The sequence below is a fragment of the Vulpes lagopus genome, chromosome X (genome assembly GCF_018345385.1).
Source record: "Vulpes lagopus strain Blue_001 chromosome X, ASM1834538v1, whole genome shotgun sequence".
NCBI lineage: Eukaryota > Metazoa > Chordata > Mammalia > Carnivora > Canidae > Vulpes > Vulpes lagopus.
In genome coordinates, this window is record NC_054848.1 from 75,998,739 (window position 1) to 76,019,293 (window position 20,555).

General features: G+C 37.6%; 1 protein-coding gene and 1 pseudogene across 1 annotated transcript; one reads left to right on the forward strand and one right to left on the reverse strand.

Annotated features, from left to right (window-relative positions):
• Positions 1-546: 546 nt before the first annotated feature.
• Positions 547-9,505, reverse strand: LOC121483393 (T-complex protein 11 X-linked protein 2-like). The gene is given in 10 exon segments (XM_041741875.1): positions 547-779; positions 1,585-1,655; positions 3,126-3,218; positions 3,973-4,169; positions 4,251-4,306; positions 4,309-4,466; positions 4,673-4,795; positions 5,733-5,953; positions 6,690-6,810; positions 9,393-9,505. Coding segments are annotated over 9 exon segments (1,257 nt in total). The 5' UTR covers positions 6,795-6,810; positions 9,393-9,505.
• Positions 8,582-18,759, forward strand: LOC121482587 (annotated as a pseudogene).
• The last annotated feature ends 1,796 nt before the right edge of the window (positions 18,760-20,555 follow it).

Here is a 20,555-nt window from a genome sequence, read left to right on the forward strand (position 1 = left end):
GCTCTTAGTATTGCTATATCCTTTAAAATTATAGGGAAATTTGACACTAGAAATGGGGTTCTAAGTCCTCTCTTGATCTGTAGCTCAGTAAATTTCTGACTTCCAGAAGCCTTTATATTCATACTCTGGATAATTCCATTCCACAGTGTTTTCATTGCCCTCAAGGAAATTGTTTTCCATTACAGAAAATAATGTCAGCACCTGATGCCCTAATGCTTGCTCAACCACCCTCACACTCAAGAATGATCAGTGAGTGAAAGGAAAACTGAGGATCCACTGGATTCTCAGATACTTAGAGAAGATAAGGGCACAGAACTTAGATTCAGTTGCAACACAGAAGGAACAGATGTTTTCTTGCAGCTCAGAAGTTTATTAATCAGGGTGGTTGGACTAGTTGGTGTTACTTGCTTGAACCCTGCATCTCTGTGTCCTAGCTGTAGTGAGGAAGAGGACTAGCTGCTCTGCTGGCCACAGGTGATGTCATCCTAGGAACCTGCTGAGCCTCTCTCCTGGTTTCAATGTTGCCATAGCTGAGGCCTGGCATTATCAGATAAACTCCACTTCTGTTTCATGTGCCTGAGCTGGAGGGATGATATTTTTAAGGATTTTGGCATAATAGGGGCTAAATACCTGCTGATTGTGATGCATCAAATTGAAAAACTTCCAGCTTAGTTCTGCCAACTCCCCTTCAATGAGACTGAGGCCTCCAGGGAAGTCTTGCAGAGATTCCTGCATGCCATGAACCAAACAACATTTGAGAAACAAATGGATTCGCTGATCTGTGAGCAAGGAAAAGCAATGAAAAGGGGAAGATCAAAGAGGTTTCAGAGGAAATTCACAATACCCTTGTACTCTCTGCTCACCGAAATTAATTAAGGTAAAAAAAAAAAGAAATTAATTAAGGTATTCACTGACCTACCCATTTATCTGGATAAACCATATAAATGAGATTTGCCTGCTTCATTTTGGAGGAGGGAGTGCTATCAAGCTTCCAAAGACAATGGATGATCAAAATATTTTGAGCTAGCAAATTTCTGGCTGTTCATAAGATTGTGTGGTTTTAAGTGAGCTCCTGGTATGCAGTGATCTAACGAGAGGATATCATACCTGAAATTAAAAGGGCTATACATTGCAACCAGTGCCCACATACCCAAATCAGACTGTTAAGATGCAAAATTCCAACATGGAATATGTCCCACAACCTAAGTCAGTATCAATTCCTTGGAGGGTAGTAGAAGCACATATGGTAACTTTTAAAGCAAAGGGCTTTCCATCATAGATTTTGGACTATAATTATAAAGTGACCAGGGATGACGTGGTAGGGTTGATGGAACAGCATTTTACACCTGCAAGTTACATGTCTTAGCTGCAGGTCCACCTTAAAACCATGCATTCACTCTTCAAACTGAGAGATCTATTTCAACCCTGCATACTATAGATGAGAAAACTATAGCCAAAAGACTTTCCCAATGATCATGCTTTTCCATTTTTAAATGGTTCAGTAACTAGATTCCAAAGTTAAGTCTACCTCCTCATCCTCCACATTCTTGACACCACTCCCTATCACTACTATGGGTCTCTTACCAATGATGTTACAAACACAGTTCTCCTTCTTGGCGATATTCTGGAGTTGGCCTATAAGAGATGCTGTGTTAAAAGGTTGTGTGCAGACTCACTTGCCCCAGAAACCAGTGCTAAAACACCACATGGAAAGGACATAGAACATAGGTGAAGGAGACCAACTAACTAATCTGGGAACTCCTGCTAGAGGGGCAGGAGACAGCACAGCCCCCCTCCAGAGACTGGGACAATGGTGGCAGTCACTTTGGCAATCTCATTCTGTCCTATTGATCTCAGCACTGAGGGCACCATTTTGGAATCATTTTTTTAGACTGTTAATGCCAGGGGTCATGCTCCACTTGGAGCCCTGCATAACATTGCACCTCAACTGGACCTCATAACTAATAGGAAAATGAATCCACTCACCAGCAAGCCCATAGCAGTGGCCAGGCCTTGTGGACAACTGGCTGGGGTCATACCCACCCAACAGCACAAAAGCAGAGGTCATGATCAGGCCTTGAAGCCAATCAGGCTGGGGGTGCTGAGCTTGTCCACTAGAGTGCCTACAACAGTCATGATCCTACCACAGCAGAAGGGTGCATACAGCCCCCAAAGGGGACAGCTCTGGAGCATCTGGATCTGGTGGTCAAGGGGAATTGCAATCCTGGGCTCCAAAGAATATCTTATACATAAGGTCACTTATTCAAGGACGTGAACATGTAGTAGAACTACCTAATATGTAGGAAAAACACAGAGGGTTAGCAAAATAAGGAGAAAGAAAAATACCTATCAAATGAAAGAACAAGAAAAAAGATTCAGAAAAAAAAACTAAGTAAAATAGAGATAAGCAATCTCTCCACTGATCAAAAGATGCTTACCAAAATTGGGAGCAAAAATGGATAAGCACAGTAAGAATTTCAACAAGAGAAAATATAAGAAAGTTCCTGTAAGAGTTGAAAAATACAATAATAGAAATGAATAATACACAAGGGGAAGTGAACAGCAGATTAAATAACACAGAAGAATGGATCAATAATCTGAAAGACACGGTAGTAGAAATCAACCAAACTGAACAGCAAAAAGAAAAAAAAAGAATTTTTAAAAATAAGGATAGTTTAAGGGATGTGTGAAACAAAAACAAGCCTACCAACATTCACATTATGGGGTCCCAAAAAAAGAAGAAGGAGAAAGGGGCAGATAACTTATTTGAAAAAAATAATAATAGCTAAAAAAATTTCATAACCTGGTAAATGATGTAGACAGCTAGGCTCAGAAACTAGAGTCCCTGGGACACCTGGGTGGCTCAGTGGTTGAGGTAGGGCCATTTTGAGGTGATCAGGTCATGAGGATGGAGAACTAATGAATGGGAGTAGTGCTTTTACGAAAGAGATCCCACAGAGTTCCCTAGCTTCCTCCACTATGTGAGGATACAATGAGAATTTTGAAATCTGAAAGAGGGCCTTCACCCAACTGTGTTGGTATCTGATCTCAGATGTCCCACTTCCAGAACTATGAGAAATAAATTTATGTTGTTTATTTAAAAAAAAGAGAGAGATGCTGTGTTTTCACTGCTCAAGGCAGTAAGGTCCATGTCTTTGAGGCCTTGATGGATTTCCCGGGACACCTGTTCACTCACACTCAGCATAGTCTCTTGAGGCCTAGATAATGGACAGAAAGCAGAATGGCCCTGGCATATGGTTAAGGCCTGGAGAGCCTCTAACAGAAGACAGGTGCACTCAAAGGAGAATTCCAGGCTCTCACCACTAGTAGACAGCAGGACTCCATGTACAGATGAAAAGTCTTCATTGTTACCCTCAAGGTGACAACTAATTCATAATACAGTAGTATACTAGACTTCAAAGAAAATAAGGTAATTGACAAGGGTTCAGTTCTATCGTTGGACCCAGTCAGTGTTCTTTAGTTCCATAAACTTTATTTAAATCTTGTTTTAAGATTTTCTTAGGGATTTTCCACAGTTGTTTTTCCTCTTTTACCAGTTAAACTATAAATATGTTAAGAGACCTAAAACCTCTAATTCCTCTTTTTATTTTGGTTGTGGTGCCCTCCATGCAGTGATGACCAATCAGTATTACCAAAACTGATAAACTTCTGGATATACATACACAAATCCGGTGTCACCCATTCGAATATACAATGACTCATTTTTACAAAACATGATAATGAATCATTTGCAGCAAACTAGCCTCCACACTCTCTTCTTTGGAAATAAGTTTAGTTTTTCTCTATCCCAAGCCTCAATATGACTTATCAAAAGACACCAAGAATCTTGCAGTTGGTACCCAAGGTCCTTTTTGTGGTTTGTGATGAGCAATAATTACATTGTCTGCCTATGTCCCAAAAACCACATATTATTTCCAACTCTAAAAAAGATCTGTCTATGAAACTTCTTACCTGGAGTTAAATTATTCTGTCAGAGCCTTGGTTATGCATTTCAGTTTATCCACAAATTCAGGTGAGTTGAATGAGACATTACCAGAGAAACATCTGGCTACTAGCAAGACTGAGGCCAGGACAGTTAACTGGTGCAAGTGGGACTCCATCTTCTGTAGCTGGATTCTGTCCATCAACAAATGTTTCAACAGGGAAGACTGGGTCAGGAGAGGAGAGTTCTAATAGAGATGTTAAATACCAAACAAAAGGCAATGTTCTAACAGAACACACTTTCCTACCTCAGGGAAATTGTCATTGTCAGGATCCCAGAGAAGAAGGTTCAGGTAAGCCTGTATAGCACCATTGTGGGATTGGGGATCTCTGAGTTGTTAGATACCCAATTTGGAGGTGAACAGGCCAAGCTGGAGGAGCTAGGAGAGGCAGGAGAACTTGGAGATGGTGTAGTGAGGTCTGTTGCTACTTTGGTTAGCCATTTTGTGGTGTAATCAAGGAGATATACAACATAAAAGGGAATATATGAGACTTAAAGTTTTAAGATATCCTCTTGGCCAATAAATATTATTTTGTAGGACTTTTTGTCTTAGAGAAGTATTTTTCCCTATCTCTTACCCAGAAAAGAAACTTTCTATTCAAAAATTAGAAAATATTTTATCAAACCCAAGGTCAGATCTCCATCTCCTGTACATAAATTTTAAACATACTGGGCTGCTTGTCAAGGAGTTCCTGGAATTTAGCTTGTTCATACTGGACAGAATGTTCCTGCAGGTAGGGTTGAAGGCTCTGGATGTCCATTTTCATCAGGCCCGGAACATGGAAGATAACCCTGTCATAAGGAGAAATAAAATATTTACACTTTGAAAGGAAATCTAGTGTGGAGGGGTGGAACTCAAGCAAGGAGTCCTAAAATCACAGTATTTTAGAATTAAAATGGGTCTTAAAAAACAATAATCTAACCTCAATTTACAGATAAAAACACTGGATTGAGGAACAAAGTCCACAGAATGAGTTGTTGTCAGAGGTAAGGAAAAATATATCTTCTGTCCTTTTAGTTACCAATCTAGAACTCTTTCCAACATAACTACTATCTTCTCAGTAAAAGTACCCAGAAGAAGGAAATTGACCAAAGTCCTAACAACTGTGAGTAACTGGAATGATGGTGACTGAATTTCTAACTCACAGGGTATATCACTTTGCCTTTCTGGGTCTTCATTCTCCTAAATGTGAAACAGGGATAATCTTCATTTATGTCCCTTCATGGGGTTTAAATTAGGATAATTTTATTTTATTTTTTTTATTTATTTATTTTTATTTATTTATGATAGTGAGAGAGAGAGAGAGAGAGAGAGAGAGAGAGAGGCAGAGACATAGGCAGAGGGAGAAGCAGGCTCCATGCACCGGGAGCCCGACGTGGGATTCGATCCCGGGTCTCCAGGATCGTGCCCTGGACCAAAGGCAGGCGCCAAACGGCTGCACCACCCAGGGATCCCTTAGGATAATTTTAGAAGAAAGAATTATTGTACTCTGTCTTAACATCATTTCTAAAATGTGTAAAAATGATCTAAAGATCACCAAAAAGGCCTTGAGAGACTATCCTTGGAAAATAAAAGCCAAGAGTCTAGAGAGGAAAATAAAAGGTTTTAGTCAACTCTTCAGTATAGAAGAGCTGGACAAAGCAGGAGCAATAAAACAGTATCAGGGGTAGAGTTTTCCGGCATCGCTGTCTAGGGCACATTTCAGGGACAGTAAATTTGGTTTCTTACTTCAGCAACTGCACAGGATCTGTCATGCTTTCTAGTTTCTGCACTGCTTCATCGCGGACTTGTGCACATAACATGATCATCAAATTAAGAATGTGCGTAGAGAGATGAGGGACATCCAGGGCCCCATATTCTGTTTCCTGCTTGAGGAGATCCATGTCCAGAGATTCTTCAAACTCATTTCTTAGGCGGTTCTGGTGTGGTAACAGCAGTGATAGCAAATTCTGCCCAGAAAAGAAAATCAATGGAGCCAAACTGTTTAGAAACCCAAACATTCTCCAATGAACAACCCTCTTAAAACAAAAACATCCTAGCCTATGTCTTTTGGAAGTCCTGAAAATAGGTCTCTAAATTTCTTATAGAAGAATATTATTTCTTTCTGTTTAGGGACCAATTATAGTTCAAGGCTTCATGGGTATCAATAATGACAGTAATGCCATATAATTTCATGAGCAAAAGGAGATTAAAATGTGAATAAAAATAGGAGGTGATAAAAATAAGCACAGGATATAAAATATATAAAATACACACTACCACAAGGTGATTGAAGCACTCTTAATAAGAGATAAGGACATTTTTAGATGATTTTACTTCAAAAGTCAAAGATAAATAAGCAAAGGAACCATCAAGAGTCACTCAAAATAGCCTTTTGACTCAAAAGTGTATGTTCCTTGTGGGCAAGAGTTCTTTTATTCACTTATGCATTTCTGAAAAACATAAAATATAGTGAGGGTTCAGTGAAAATTTTTTTAATCGAACAACATATTGTGCTATTATATCAAGATGCCAACTTCCAAGCTTCATATCATACCAAAAAATGCTTCTCTAGATGGGCTATTTAAGCAATGGACCATGTGTAGAGAAGTAGTATGCAATCTAGGATATTGACAGCCATCAACAATTCAAAGATTTGGTATGCCCAGGAACTTAACATCCACAAGTGGGAAGTTGGTTACTCACCTCCTTAACTTCTTTTAAAAGTTTAAGAGCACAAGTGAAGTCAGGGGGAGTATTCAATAGCTGCTCTTTCAGATGGTCCCAAAAACCATTGTACATTGTCTCCATGAAACTGCCTTCCAAACTGTAAAAAGGTTAAATGAGCAAATTGCTCTTTACCCAGAGAACTGATCATAGTTAGGATCATAATTTCCTAAATCCTAAATAGCATTTAGGACCATGAAAGATCATTAAATTGATAGGCCAAGGGTTATATTTAGACAAGCAGAGTTGAATAAACTGAGTTTAGTGTCAGATGCAAAGATGTTAGCCAAATCCTCTCAGAAGAGTACCTCAAGGTTCCAGGAAAGCTCTCATCCTGTAGTAGAAAGAACCATGAACTAGGTAGGAATTGAGCCTCTGAGTTTTAGCACTGGTTCTGCATTAAACATAAGCATGTGCCTTAGTTTCTTTTTTTCCAGACAGGGAAAGAATGTATATTATATGTTTCCATATTCAAGAACGTCAAAAACAGGCAAAATAATCTGTGGTAATAATCAGAATACTGGTTACCTTTGGGGAGAACAGTTAACTTTCATTGGTAAAGTGTTGTGTGCTTTAGTTTCTATATCCATAGATTTGTAGTTTGAACTAGATGTTCTTTTTCTTTCCATTTTGAAATCTAAGAAAAAATTTCCTTCAGAATTTTGTTAAGACTTTTAAAATCAATACAAAGATAAATGGGTAAAAAAAGTCAAAGTTCATCACCCAATACACCAGTACCACTTATGAGATATACACACATAACTCTGATGTGTACTGGAGCCCTTCTAAATTACTTTCCCTTCATCCATGGTATCTACTTGGTCACCAGATTCCAGAGATTTTGCTTCCTAAATATCTCTGGAATCCATCCCCATCTACATCATCACCTACCTGGACTATTGCAATAGTCTATTAAATGGTCTTCCTGCCCTCAACAAGTCTTACGCATACAATGCCACATACTCTTGCTAAAATCAATGTTTTGTTCTAAGATATACATTTGGTCATGATGGCATGCTCATTTAAAGTCTTTAGGAAGTCCCTATCACCATCAGGATAGATGGCCTCTAAGACCCTTTATGACCCTCTTCTGCCACTTCTACATTATTGCCTTCTTCCTTCCAATACTCTATTCCAACAACAACCTACTTATAATGAATATATAATGTCTTCCACCATTCTATGCCTCTGACATGACATTTCCAGTTCCGGGAGAATCACTACCCACCCCCGGACCACCTGAAAAGTACCTATTCATACTCCAAAACTCAAGTGTTACCTTATCAGGAAAGTCTTTCTTGATGTTTCTTGGGCAGATGAGCACAAACATAGAACTCTATATATTAGATGTGAAAGAACTTATCATTGCACAGTAGCTACCTACTATTGACTATCTCCCCTACAGAAGCCTCTTGACAGTAAAGCTAGCATCTTTGTCATCTATATGTCCCCAGCATTCAGCATTGTTCCTTATACTTAGTAGGTACTCAATAAATGTTTGTTGTATAAATATCTGATGATGATATTTCCTTAGGAATCTATAACTATAAGTAGTATTATTTTATAAGACCAAAGGTAAAACCAATAATCAATTATCTATACATAACAGATCACTCCAAATTCTATTTCAACTTTGCTTTTTGTATACTTTTTGCATTGCTACACTAGAATAAGGCTGTTAATAACAGAAAAATGAAAATCAAGCTCTAAATAGTATTATTCCTTCTGCTTCATTTACCCACCCCTCATCACCACTACAACCCCCAGCCACTTTAACAGACCTTCACTCTCCTAGTTTCACTTTCTCTGCACCTAAGCCAGCATCAAAAAATCTAACCCAGGTTTCAGGGATAGTAAAGGCAGTGAGGAATATGCTAGGAGATTTTTGTTTTGGTGTAAACTTCTTTTGGGGAAGCTGTGCCTGGCATGAGTACCGGTTGGCAACAGGTAAGGAAAAACTAAAAAGTGTGAATTTCAAGAGAAACAATGACAGAGCAAAGTGTTTTAGAAATAGAACCCCTAAAGTAGCAAAATAGAAGCATTTAATGTGGGAAATTAGAAATTCTATAGAATTAGGTTCCAGCAAATAAATTTACCCATTTGACTATTAACAAACCATTAGAAGCATTCAATTCATACTTAGTGAATGAATTTTTTTATGTCTTGCAATATGAATAAAATTAATAAGAACCAGGACAGAGCTTCATTTGAGACAAGCATTATTTATCAATGTGGTTCTGATCTTAATTCACAGAATTTTTTATTAATCTGTTTATAATCCCATTAAGAGTTGGCAATTAGAAAAGTAGTCTCTTCATCTGTACCTGTTTGATCTGTAGACAGTTAAAAAGAGTAACTGTTACGAGCTACTTCCTCTAAGGCTGTCTAAGAAGATCTGAAATTTACTGTGTTTTATTATTGACTGGAATACCAAAATAAGCATTCTGACAACAACTGCATTGGTTTACTTCCTGTTTAAATATAATTTTTTTCTTCTTTGACACTTGAAACTAATAATTACACTGATTACTCTTATGTTTTATTTGTTGGTACCATTTAAAACATACCCAAAATTAACTGTATTAATAAAAATGCTTCAATCCTGATCGAAGGTCATTTGTAGTATGTACCTATCCCAGGAGTAAAGTGAAAAAAAAAAAAAAACAATAGATGAGTCCGTACCTGTTGGGAGCTAAAACACTCTCTTACATATAGAAATCTTGGTTTACCACGATTTCATGAGCATTGTTAAGTTTAGAAATTTCGTTAACTGTCTCTATCACATCTGTGACAGAAAGTACTTCAGGTCTGCTCTCTAGAAAAATGTATGGCATTCATCAAGAGAGAACCCACACTAATAGAATTTCTATTTTATTTAGAGATTCACTCAGTGAAGTAAAGCTCCCAAATTTAGATCCATCAAGCAGATCTTACACAGATTCATTTGATCATTCTAGTATTTGAGGTTTTCTAAACTCTTTGCCCTTCAAAAGCATTGGAATTCTCAGAGAAGTTAAGCATGAAGAGGAGTTTTTGAAAAGCAAAAAGTAAAACTGATTTCGGAAACCTTTGCTTGTAATGTCAAAATAGTAAGTAAAAAAAAAAAAACAGCAAAGAAATATTGATAAATCATAGTTTAAATAAACAAATTTCCAGGAGTACCTGGGTGGCTCAGTCAGTTAAGCATCTGACTCTTGATCTCAGCTTAGGTCTTGATCTCAGGGTTGTGAATTCAAGTCCCATATTGGGCTCCGTGCTAGGCATGGAGCCTACTTAAAACAAACAAACAAACAAATAATTTTCTAAAAGCTACTGTTTCTATTCTTTGTTAGTTTCAGGAGTAGAAGTTAGTGATGCATCACTTACATCAGTGCTCATCACAAACACTTAATGCCCATCACTCATCCATTCCTGAGTCCACATCTCCTCCAGCATCTCTGTTTGCTCTCTATAGTTAAGAGTCTGTTTTTATGGTTTGCCCTCTCTCTCTTTTTCCCCTATATTCATCTGTTTTGTTTCTTAAAGGCCACATATGAATGAAATCATATGGTATTTGTCTTTCACTGACTGACTTATTTCACTTAGCATAATATTCTCTAGCTCTATCCACATCATGGCAAATGGCAGGCTTTCATTCCTTTTTTTTTATGGCTGAGTAACATTCCTATACATATACACACCACATCTTCTTTACCCATCCATCAGTGTATGGACATTTTGGCTTCTTCCATAATTTGGCTATTGTTGATAATCCTGCTATAAACATTGGGAATAAATTCAAGATGGATGAAAGACCTAAATGTGAGAAAGGAAACCATCAAAATCTTAGAGAACATAGACAGTAACCTCTTTGACATCAGCCATAGCAACTTCTTAATATATATGTCTCCTAAGGCAAGGGGAACAAAAGCAAAAATAAACTATTGGGGACCTCATCAAGATAAAAAGCTTAGGCACAGTGAAAGAAATAATCAACAAAATTAAAAGGCAACCTTTGGAATGGGAGAAGATATCTGCAAATGACATATCTGATAAAGGGTTAGTATCGAAAATCTTAAAGAACTTACCAAACTCAACACTCAAAAAACAGTTTCTACCATTAACTTCTTACCTATGATGAGATAGGAATACACATTATATGAGAGTCTCTTTATAGATAACACCCCAAATCTTACTAGGTAGCTCTAAAGCAGAACCATGCCTAAGATATGGCCCTCAAATATGAGGATTCCACAGAATAATAAAATTTCAAAAAATGACTGACTGACAATAATTTGCCAATTATTTTTCCACATATGGACATCAAACAAACAAAAAACTACCTTACCATTATCCAAATAATAATTTTATTAAAAATATATATATATTTAACATCCCAAAAGGCAGAAAGTAAACAATTTTTTAAATGGGCTCAATTTATATTCTTTGAGTATAGTTGACACACAATGTTAAATTAGTTTCAGATGTACAACATAGTGATTTGATGAGTTTATACACTGAGCTATGTTCAACACAAGTGTAGCTATCGTCTGTCACCATACATCATTATTATATTATCATGACTATATTCCTTATGTTGTGCCTTTTATTCCCATGACTTATTCACTGCTTAACTGGAAGCCTACAGCTCTCACTCACCATTACTCATTTTGCCCATCCCCTACCCCCTCCCTTCTGGCAACCATCAGTTTGTTCTTTGTATTTACAGGTGTAACTATGTGTTGTGTTTATTCATCTGGGTTTTTTTTAGATTCCACATGAGTAAAATCATATGGTATTTTTCCAAAAAAGACCTACAGATGGCAAATAGACACATGAAAAGATTCTCAACATCACTAATTATCAATAAATGCAAATGAAAATCACAATGAGATATTCCTTATACCTGTCAGAATGGCTAATCAAAAAGACAAGAAATTACAAGTGTTGGCAATGATGTGGAGAAATAGGAACCCTCAACATGCTGTTGGTAGGAATGTAAACGGGTACAGCCACTTAAGAAATTTCTCCTCAAGAAATTAAAAATAGAAATACCATATGATTTAATAATCCCATGGCTGGGTATTTAACCAAAAGAAAAGAGGGCAGCCTGAGTGGCTCAGCGGTTTAACGCCACCTTCAGCCCAGGATGTGATCCTGGAGACCCAGGATCAAGTCCCACGTTGGGCTCCTTGCAGGGAGCCTGCTTCTCCCTCTGCCTATGTCTCTGCCTCTCTCTGTGTGTGTCTTCCATGAATAAATAAATAAAATCTTTAAAAAAAAGAAAACCACTAATTTGAAAAGATATATGCACTCCTATGTTTGCTACTGCATTATTCACAATAGCCAAGGTATGGAAGCAACCTGTTTATTTTTTTCTTTCAACCTTTGATTTAAATTCTAGTTAACATGTAGGTAACATTGGTTTCAGGAGTAGAATTTAGTGATTCATCACTTACATATAACACCCAGTGCTCATCACAACAAGCACCCTCCTTAATACCCATCATCCTTTTAGCCCTAAGTGTTTATTGGTAGACAAATGGTTAGGAAGATGTGGCATATAAGCCGCGCAAGCACGTGCGCATACTCTCTCTCTCACACACACACACACACACACACACACACACACTAACATATTATGCAGCCTTAAAAAAAGATAAGATTCTGCCATTTGGGATAACATGAATAGATCTAGAAGGTATTATGCTAAGTGAAATGAGTCTGAGGAAGACAATTTAATTTTACTTCAAAAACTCATTACAAAATCTTTGTTTTATTTCATTCAAGATTGGTAAACACTATTTTACACTCTACCATTGGAATTTGGGAACCACTGTTCTGAAAATTTCTACAGACTACTTACTTATAGCAGTGATACATAGTAAGTACATATACTACTTATAATTGTTATTTAGTATACTTGGCATATAAAAAACATATAATAAGCTATTTTCTCACTCACTTTCAATATAGTTCCATAATTTGTTCAGAGATAACTCTTTCTCCCCAAGATATAATAAAACACAATTTAAGAATTGTGAAACTTGGGGCACCAGGGTGGCTCAGTTGTTAAGTGTCTGACCCCTGATTTCAGCTCCGATCATGATCTTAGTGTTGTGAGATGGAGCCCAGCATCTGGTTCCACACAGGCTGTGGAGCCTGCTTAAGATTCTCTTTCTCCCTCTGCCCCTTCCCACTGCTCACCTGCTTTCTCTCTCTCTCTTTCTGTCTCTCTCTCTTTCTCTCTCTCAAAAAAAAAAAAAAAAGAATTCTAAAACTTATGGCAAAGAGATGCTTACTTACACATATTTACTTATTTTAAAGTCTTTCAACAAATTAGTACCATCAGTCCATATCTCCTTCCTACTTTGACTAAAACGCTACATATGTTAAAATACACCATTTAATCAATGCATTCATTAATTTATCTGAAAGACACTATGAACTAAGAATTGTGCCATTTTGTTTACTAGCAGTGACCCCAAGTGGCCACCAGATAAACATATATGATTCAACTTAATACTATCATGGCTTTCAACTGTTTTCCCCATTTCAGTATTCAGGAGTCAACTAACTAGATTGGGACAGATTTCGGATTGCTGTTTCGTTAAATTCATTAGAGATTATTAAGATAATTGCAATTCTTGTTTCTATAAGATTAGACTATTCAAACCAAAACCTCAAATACATGCCTACTATAAGGTGTGGAAGATACCTCATGCCTCTATGCATACAGAAAAACACTGTTATTAAAGATTTAAAGAATTTCACTCTACATCAGTGACATTCTTATGTCAACAGACACTCCTGGAAAAGAACAGAACAATCCCAGCGCTAAAGAATTGATTCTTTCAAATCTATCCTAGACCTATCATTTATGACCTACAAAATCAAAATACAAGAACGCAATCTATTTCCATAGTAAACAATAATAGTAGTGGACATTACTACTCTACTTAGTTCAATGGATAGATCATTGAATCAGAAAACCAACAAGGAAACAGTGACTTTGTTTTTTTTTTCAGTTGCATTTATTTATTTATTTATTTATTTATTTATTTATTTATAATAATAAATTTATTTTTTATTGGTGTTCAATTTGACAACATACAGAATAACACTCAGTGCTCATCCCATCAAGTGCCCCCCTCAGTGCCCGTCACCCATTCACCCCCACCCCCCACCCTCCTCCCCTTCCACCACCCCTAGTTCGTTTCCCAGAGTTAGGAGTCTTCATGTTCTGTCTCCCTTTCTGATATTTCCTACCCATTTCTTCTCCCTTCCCTTCTATTCCCTTTCACTATTATTTATATTCCCCAAATGAATGAGAACATACACTGTCCTTCTCCGATTGACTTACTTCACTCAGCATAATACCCTCCAGTTCCATCCACGTCGAAGCAAATGGTGGGTATTTGTCGTTTCTAATGGCTGAGTAATATTCCATTGTATACATAAACCACATCTTCTTTATCCATTCATCTTTCGATGAACACCGAGGCTCCTTCCACAGTTTGGCTATTGTGGACATTGCTGCTATAAACATCGGGGTGCAGGTGTCCCGACGTTTCATTGCATCTGTATCTTTGGGGTAAATCCCCAACAGTGCAATTGCTGGGTCATAGGGGAGATCTATTTTTACCTCTTTGAGGAACCTCCACACAGTTTTCCAGAGTGGCTGCACCAGTTCACATTCCCACCAAGAGTGTAAGAGGGTTCCCTTTTCTCCGCATCCTCTCCAACATTTGTGGTTTCCTGCCTTGTTAATTTTCCCCATTCTCACTGGTGTGAGGTGGTATCTCATTGTGGTTTTGATTTGTATTTCCCTGATGGCATAAACAGTGACTTTGAATGACACATTGAACCAGCTGGATCTAACAGATATATTCAGAACATTCAAACCAAAACAGTGGAATATACATTCTTTTCAAGGATACATGGAACATTCTCCAGAGTAGATAATTTATTAGGCCACAAAATAAGTCTCAACAAATTCACAAAATTTGAAATCATAATATGTATCTTTTCTGACCATAAGGCTACAAAACTATAAATCAACAACAAGAAAAAATCTGAAAAGGTCACAAATATATAGAGGTTAAATAACATGCTACTAAACAATAAATGGGACAACCACGAAATCAAATAGGAAATCAAGAAACACATGAAGACAAATGAAAATCAAAAGAAAATAGTCCAAAATCTTTGGGATTCAGCAAATGCTCTTCTAAGTAGGAAGATTATAGCAATACAAACCTACTTCAACAAGCCAGAAAAATTTCAAATAAACAACTTAACCTTATTCCTAAAGAAGTTAGAAAAAGAAGATCAAACAAAGCCCAAAGCCAGCATAGGACCTATATAATAAAGATTAGGTAAGAAATAAATGAAATAGTGAATGAAAAAATAGTACAATAGATTGATGAAGCCAGGAGCTGGTTCTCTGAAAAAAAAATCAACAAAATTGATAAACCTTTAACCAGATTAATCAAAAAGAAGAGAGGATTCAAATAAATAACATTAGAAATAGAAGAAGACAAATAACAACTGACATCACAGAAATATAAACAATTATAAGAGAATGTTGTGAAAAATAGTATGCCAGCATATTGGACAATATAAAAGAAATAAATTGGTAGAAACATAAAACATCCCCAAACTGAATCAGGTAGAAACAGACAAACTACTAGCAATGAAATTGAATCATTAATCAAAAAACTCTTAAAAGGCCGAGGGCAGATAGCTTCACAGGTGAATTTTACTAAATATTTTAAGAAGAGTTAATATCTATTCTTCTCAAACTATTCCAAAAAATATAAGAGGAAGGAAAGCTTCCAAATTTATTTTACAAGTCCAGCATTACCCTAATACCAAAACCAGATTTAAAATAAACCCACAATATTCTCAATAAAATACTGGCAAAATGAATCCAATAGTACATTAAAAGAATCATTCACCATGATCAAGTGGGATTTATTCCTGGGCTGCAAGAGTGGTTCAATACTTGCAAATATATCAACGTGATATACCACATTTCTAAAGAAAGGATAAGAACCATACGATACTCTCAATAGCTGTAGAAATAGCTTTTGACTGGGATGCCTGGGTGGCTCAGTGGTTGAGAGTCTGCCTTCAGCTCAGGGCGTGATCCCAGAGTCCCAGGATTGAGTCCCACATAGGGCTCCCTGCATGGAGCCTGCTTCTCCCTCTGTCTATGTATCTGCTTCTCTCTCTGTGTGTGTTTCTCTCATGAATAAATAAATAAAATCTTTAAAAAAAGAGAGAGAAAGAAAAAGCTCTTGACAAAGTACAACATCCATTCATGATAAAAACCCTCAACAAAGTAGGTTTAGAGGGAAGATAACCTCAACATAATCAAGGCCATATACCAAAAAAACCCACAACTAATATCCTCCTCAATGGGGAACAACTGAGAGGTTTTCCTCTATGGTTGGGAACACAACAAGGATGTCCACGCTCACCACTGTTGTTCAACATAGCACTAGAAGTCTTAGTCACACCAATCAAACAACAAAAAGAAATAAATGGCATCCAAATCAGCAAGGAAGAAGTCAAACTTTCACTATTTGCAGATGACATGATACTCTATATGGAGTCCCAAAAAACTTCACCAAAAAATTGCTAGAACAGATGCACAAATTCAGTAGAGTCACAGGATACAAAATAAGCATACATAAATTCACTGCATTTCTATACAGCAATAATGAAGCAGCAGAAAAAGAAATAAGAGATCAATCCCATTTACAATTGCACCAAAACAATAAGAGACCTAGGAATAAACCTAACCAAAGAGGTGAAAGATCTGTACTCTGAAAAATATAAAACACCAATGAAGGAAATTGAAGATGACACAAAGGAATGGAAAGACGTTCCATGCTCATGGATCGGAAGAACAAATACTGCTAAAATGTCTATACTACCCGAAGCAATCTACACATTTAATGCAATTCTTATCAAAATACCAACAGCGTTTTTCACAGAGCTAACAAACAATCTTAAAATTTGTATGGAACTACAAAAGACAGTGAATAACCAAAGCAACCTTGAAAAAGAAAAGCAAGGGGCACCTGGGTAGCTCAGTCAGTTAAGCATCTGACTCAAGTCTTGATATCAGGGTTGTGAGTCCAAGCCTCACACTGGACACCATGGTGGGCATGCAGCCTACTTAATAAAGAAACCGAAAAAAGCAAAGAAAAGCTGAACCTTAAACTATATTAGAAAACTGTAGTGGTCAAAACTGTATGGTACTGGCAAAACAAAACAAAACAAAACACAGAGTTCAACAGAACAGAATAGAAAATCCAGAATGAACCCACAATTATATGGTCAATTAATCTTTGACAAAGTATGCAAGACTACCCAATGAGAAAATACAGTCTTTTCAACAAATACCAGGGAAACTGGGCAGCTATGTACAAAAAAAAAAAAAGAAAAGAAAAAGAAAAGAAAAAGAAACTGGATCACTTTCTTACCACACATAAATATTAATTCAAAATGGATTAAAGACCTAAATGTGAAACATGAAGCCATTTAAATCCTAGAGGAGAACACAGGCAGTAACTTTTTGACATCACCCTTGGCAAATTCTTAATAGATATGTCTACTTAGGCAAAGGAAACAAAAGCAAAAATACACTATTGAGATGTCATCAAAATAAAATGCTTCTGCACAGTGAAGGAAATGATCAACAAAACAAATGGCAACCTAGAGAATGGGAGAAAATATTTGCGAATGACTTATCTGATAAAGGGTTACTACCCAAAATATATTAAAAAACATAAAACTCAACATCCAAAAAACAATAATCCAATTAAAAATGGGCAGAAGACATAAACAGATATTTTTCCAGAGAAGACATCCAGATGGCCAACAGACACATGAAAAGATGCTCAATATCACTCATAATCAGGGAAAGGCTGATTGACAGAAGGTAAAAACACTCAAACTATAATGAGATAACACACAAATCACCTCACATCTGTAAGAATGGCTAAAATTAGCAACACAAGAAACAACAGGTACTTGTGAGAATGTGGAGCAAAAGGAACACTCTTGCACTGTTGGTGGGAATGCAAACTGGTGCAGGCATTATGGAAAACAGTATGGAGGTTCCTCAAAAAGTTAAAAATAGAACTATCTTATGATTCAGTAATTGCACTACTAGATATTTACCCAAAGAATACAAGAACATTAATCCAAAGGGATATATCCACCCAATGTTTATATCAGTATTATATATAATAGCTCAGATATGGAAGCAGCCCAAGTGTTCACTGATATATGAATGGATAAATAAGATGTAAGATAGGCAGATAGTCTGACCCAGATCACACTGGGAGCAGGGGCCTTCTTCGCCTTGACCTTTACAAAGCACTTGGGCTGCATAGCAAGCCTGCACTTTACAGACACAGAAACTGAGGCTTAGAAGGGTCCAAGAGCTCAATCAAGATCACACTGGTGGTGTATGAACTGAATGGGACCGTCCATAACCAAGAGTGGTCAGTGAGGACTTACAGAGAAATGTCTTATATGTTGTGAAAAAGCATCCTGGGTTCATTGGAATCAAACTCATTTATTCGGATCACAGACTGGCTGGGTACTTCCATAGATAGGAACCTTCTGGATGCTCTAATACTGAACTCTACCAGGATTGGCCATGGATTTGCTTTAACCAAATACCCAGCAGTCTGGGCTGGCTCCTGGAAAAAGAATATTCCCACTGAAGCCTGTCCCATCTCCAACCAGGTTCTGAAACTGGTGTCTGACTCGCAAGACCACCCTGCTGCTGTCCTCATGGCCACTGGGTACACCATGGTGATCAGCTCTGATGACCCAGCCGTCTTTGGTGCAAAAGGATTACCCTATGATTTCTATAAGGGCTTCATAGTCATTGAGGAAATGGAGGCTGCTCTGAGGACACTCAAACAGCTGGCCATGAACTCTATCAAGTTCAGCACCTTGTTGGATATTGATAAAAAGGCTGCCATGAAAACCTGGGAAGAGAGGGGATAAGTTTGTAGCTAACCTGCCCAGGTGGCCAAAGTGAGAAGATAGCCATTTATTACCCTATTCCTCTGCTTCCCTCTGCAAGCTGTTTTTACCTTCTGTCAATCAGTCTTGAACCCACTTCAGTATGGTTTCTACCTCCATTTCTTTATCAAAACTGACCTCATGAAGGTCATCAATCACCTCCACATTGCTTGACCTCTCAAACATTTAAACAGTCTACCAAACTCATCTTTTTTAAATATTCTGTTCTCTCAACCTCAGGACATCAATTCTCTTGGTTTCCTCCTCTCTCTCTGGCCACTCCTTTAGGGTCCCTTTTCCAGAGGCTCTTCTCTATCAAATCTCTGTGTTGGAATTCTTCAGGGCTTAGTTTTGCTGCTTTTCACTCTTCTGTTCACATCTCTACTTCTCTCCTCTACTTTTCTCTCAACTCAATAGTCTTTTCCTAGGTAGTTTCATCCATTCCTTTGCTTTTAAGTATCATTTATTTCCCGATGATCCCCAGTTTATTCACTTAGTTGGTTCACAGGAGTCTCAGAAACCTATGTGCAATTCTGAACTCTCAATCTCTTCCCTTTCAATCTTTTCCTGGTCTTTCCCATCTTGGTAAGTGGCACCTCCATCCCATTCCTCCCAGTTACTCTAGGTAGAATTTTTCAGCAAAATTCTTGATACTGGTCTCTTCCCTGTTCCACATAAAAATGTATCTTGAATCCTCCACACCTCTCTACCTGTATTGCTGTTGGCTGAGTTCAAGCCACTATCACTTCTTGTCGAAGTTATAATAGCCTCTTAATTGATCTCTCCTTTCTTCTCTTTGCCTTCTTCATTTCATTTTTCACAGAGTGATGACTTTTTAAAAATTAAATTAAATCAGGTTACTCCATTGCTTACTATTCAGTGCACTTAAAAAATCTCAAAATTTTCAACAGGGCATATAGCATCCTTTTTAACCTGGATCCCTTCCAGCAGCATCCCACCCTAGGCTTACCTAGTGCACCAGATTCTGGCCACACTGGTCCTTTGTTCCTCATATATCTCAAACTCTATGCTGCATCAGAGTCTTACTGTCTAGGATAGTCTTTCTTTTCACTTTTGTCTAACTGATTCCTATTCACCCTTCAGGCTTTACCTTTAATGTCCCTGTCTCAGAAAAGTTTCCTAGACCCCTAACCTGTTAATATCTCTCATGGCACCTTGCTTTTTTCCCTTCATGACTCTTATCATAATTTGTAATTACATATTTATTTCTGTGTTTATAGTCTTCCCTCCTGCCAGACTGTATGTTCCCTGTGGGCAGGTACTGATGATTGTGAACCCAGAATCTTGCTCCATGCCCCAAACCTAGTCAGTACTCAGTGAAAGATATGTTGAATAAATGGATATAACCTGTATGTATTGAGCTGGTTGCTGAAGCAGGAGAGAACGGAGCAGGGTTTTCCCCAAAGAAAAGACCTCACGTGATCAAATTCTGGCTCCTGGCCCGGTTTTCAGAAGGAAGGCAAGAAGCCAGCCCTGTCTTCACTTGACTAAAGGAAGTGAAGGAGGATCAAAGAATTTGTTAGAAGTCCCCAGCAGATTCAAATATCTTCTAATCCATCACCCATCACCTGCACTTGAGCTCAAAGGCAGCAGCCAATCCTCTCTCCATTAGTAGTTTATCACTATTTGGTTTATGACACTGGAAAAAGTCTTGCTGATTAGAGGCTCTCAACCACAGACTGGTACCCAGATAGAACAAGATGACCTTTAAGCTCCTAATTCTGGCAGTCTTCGATTTATTGCCTTAACCAACCCCAGTAGATAGTATATAGGTACCAACTCAGTCAATTT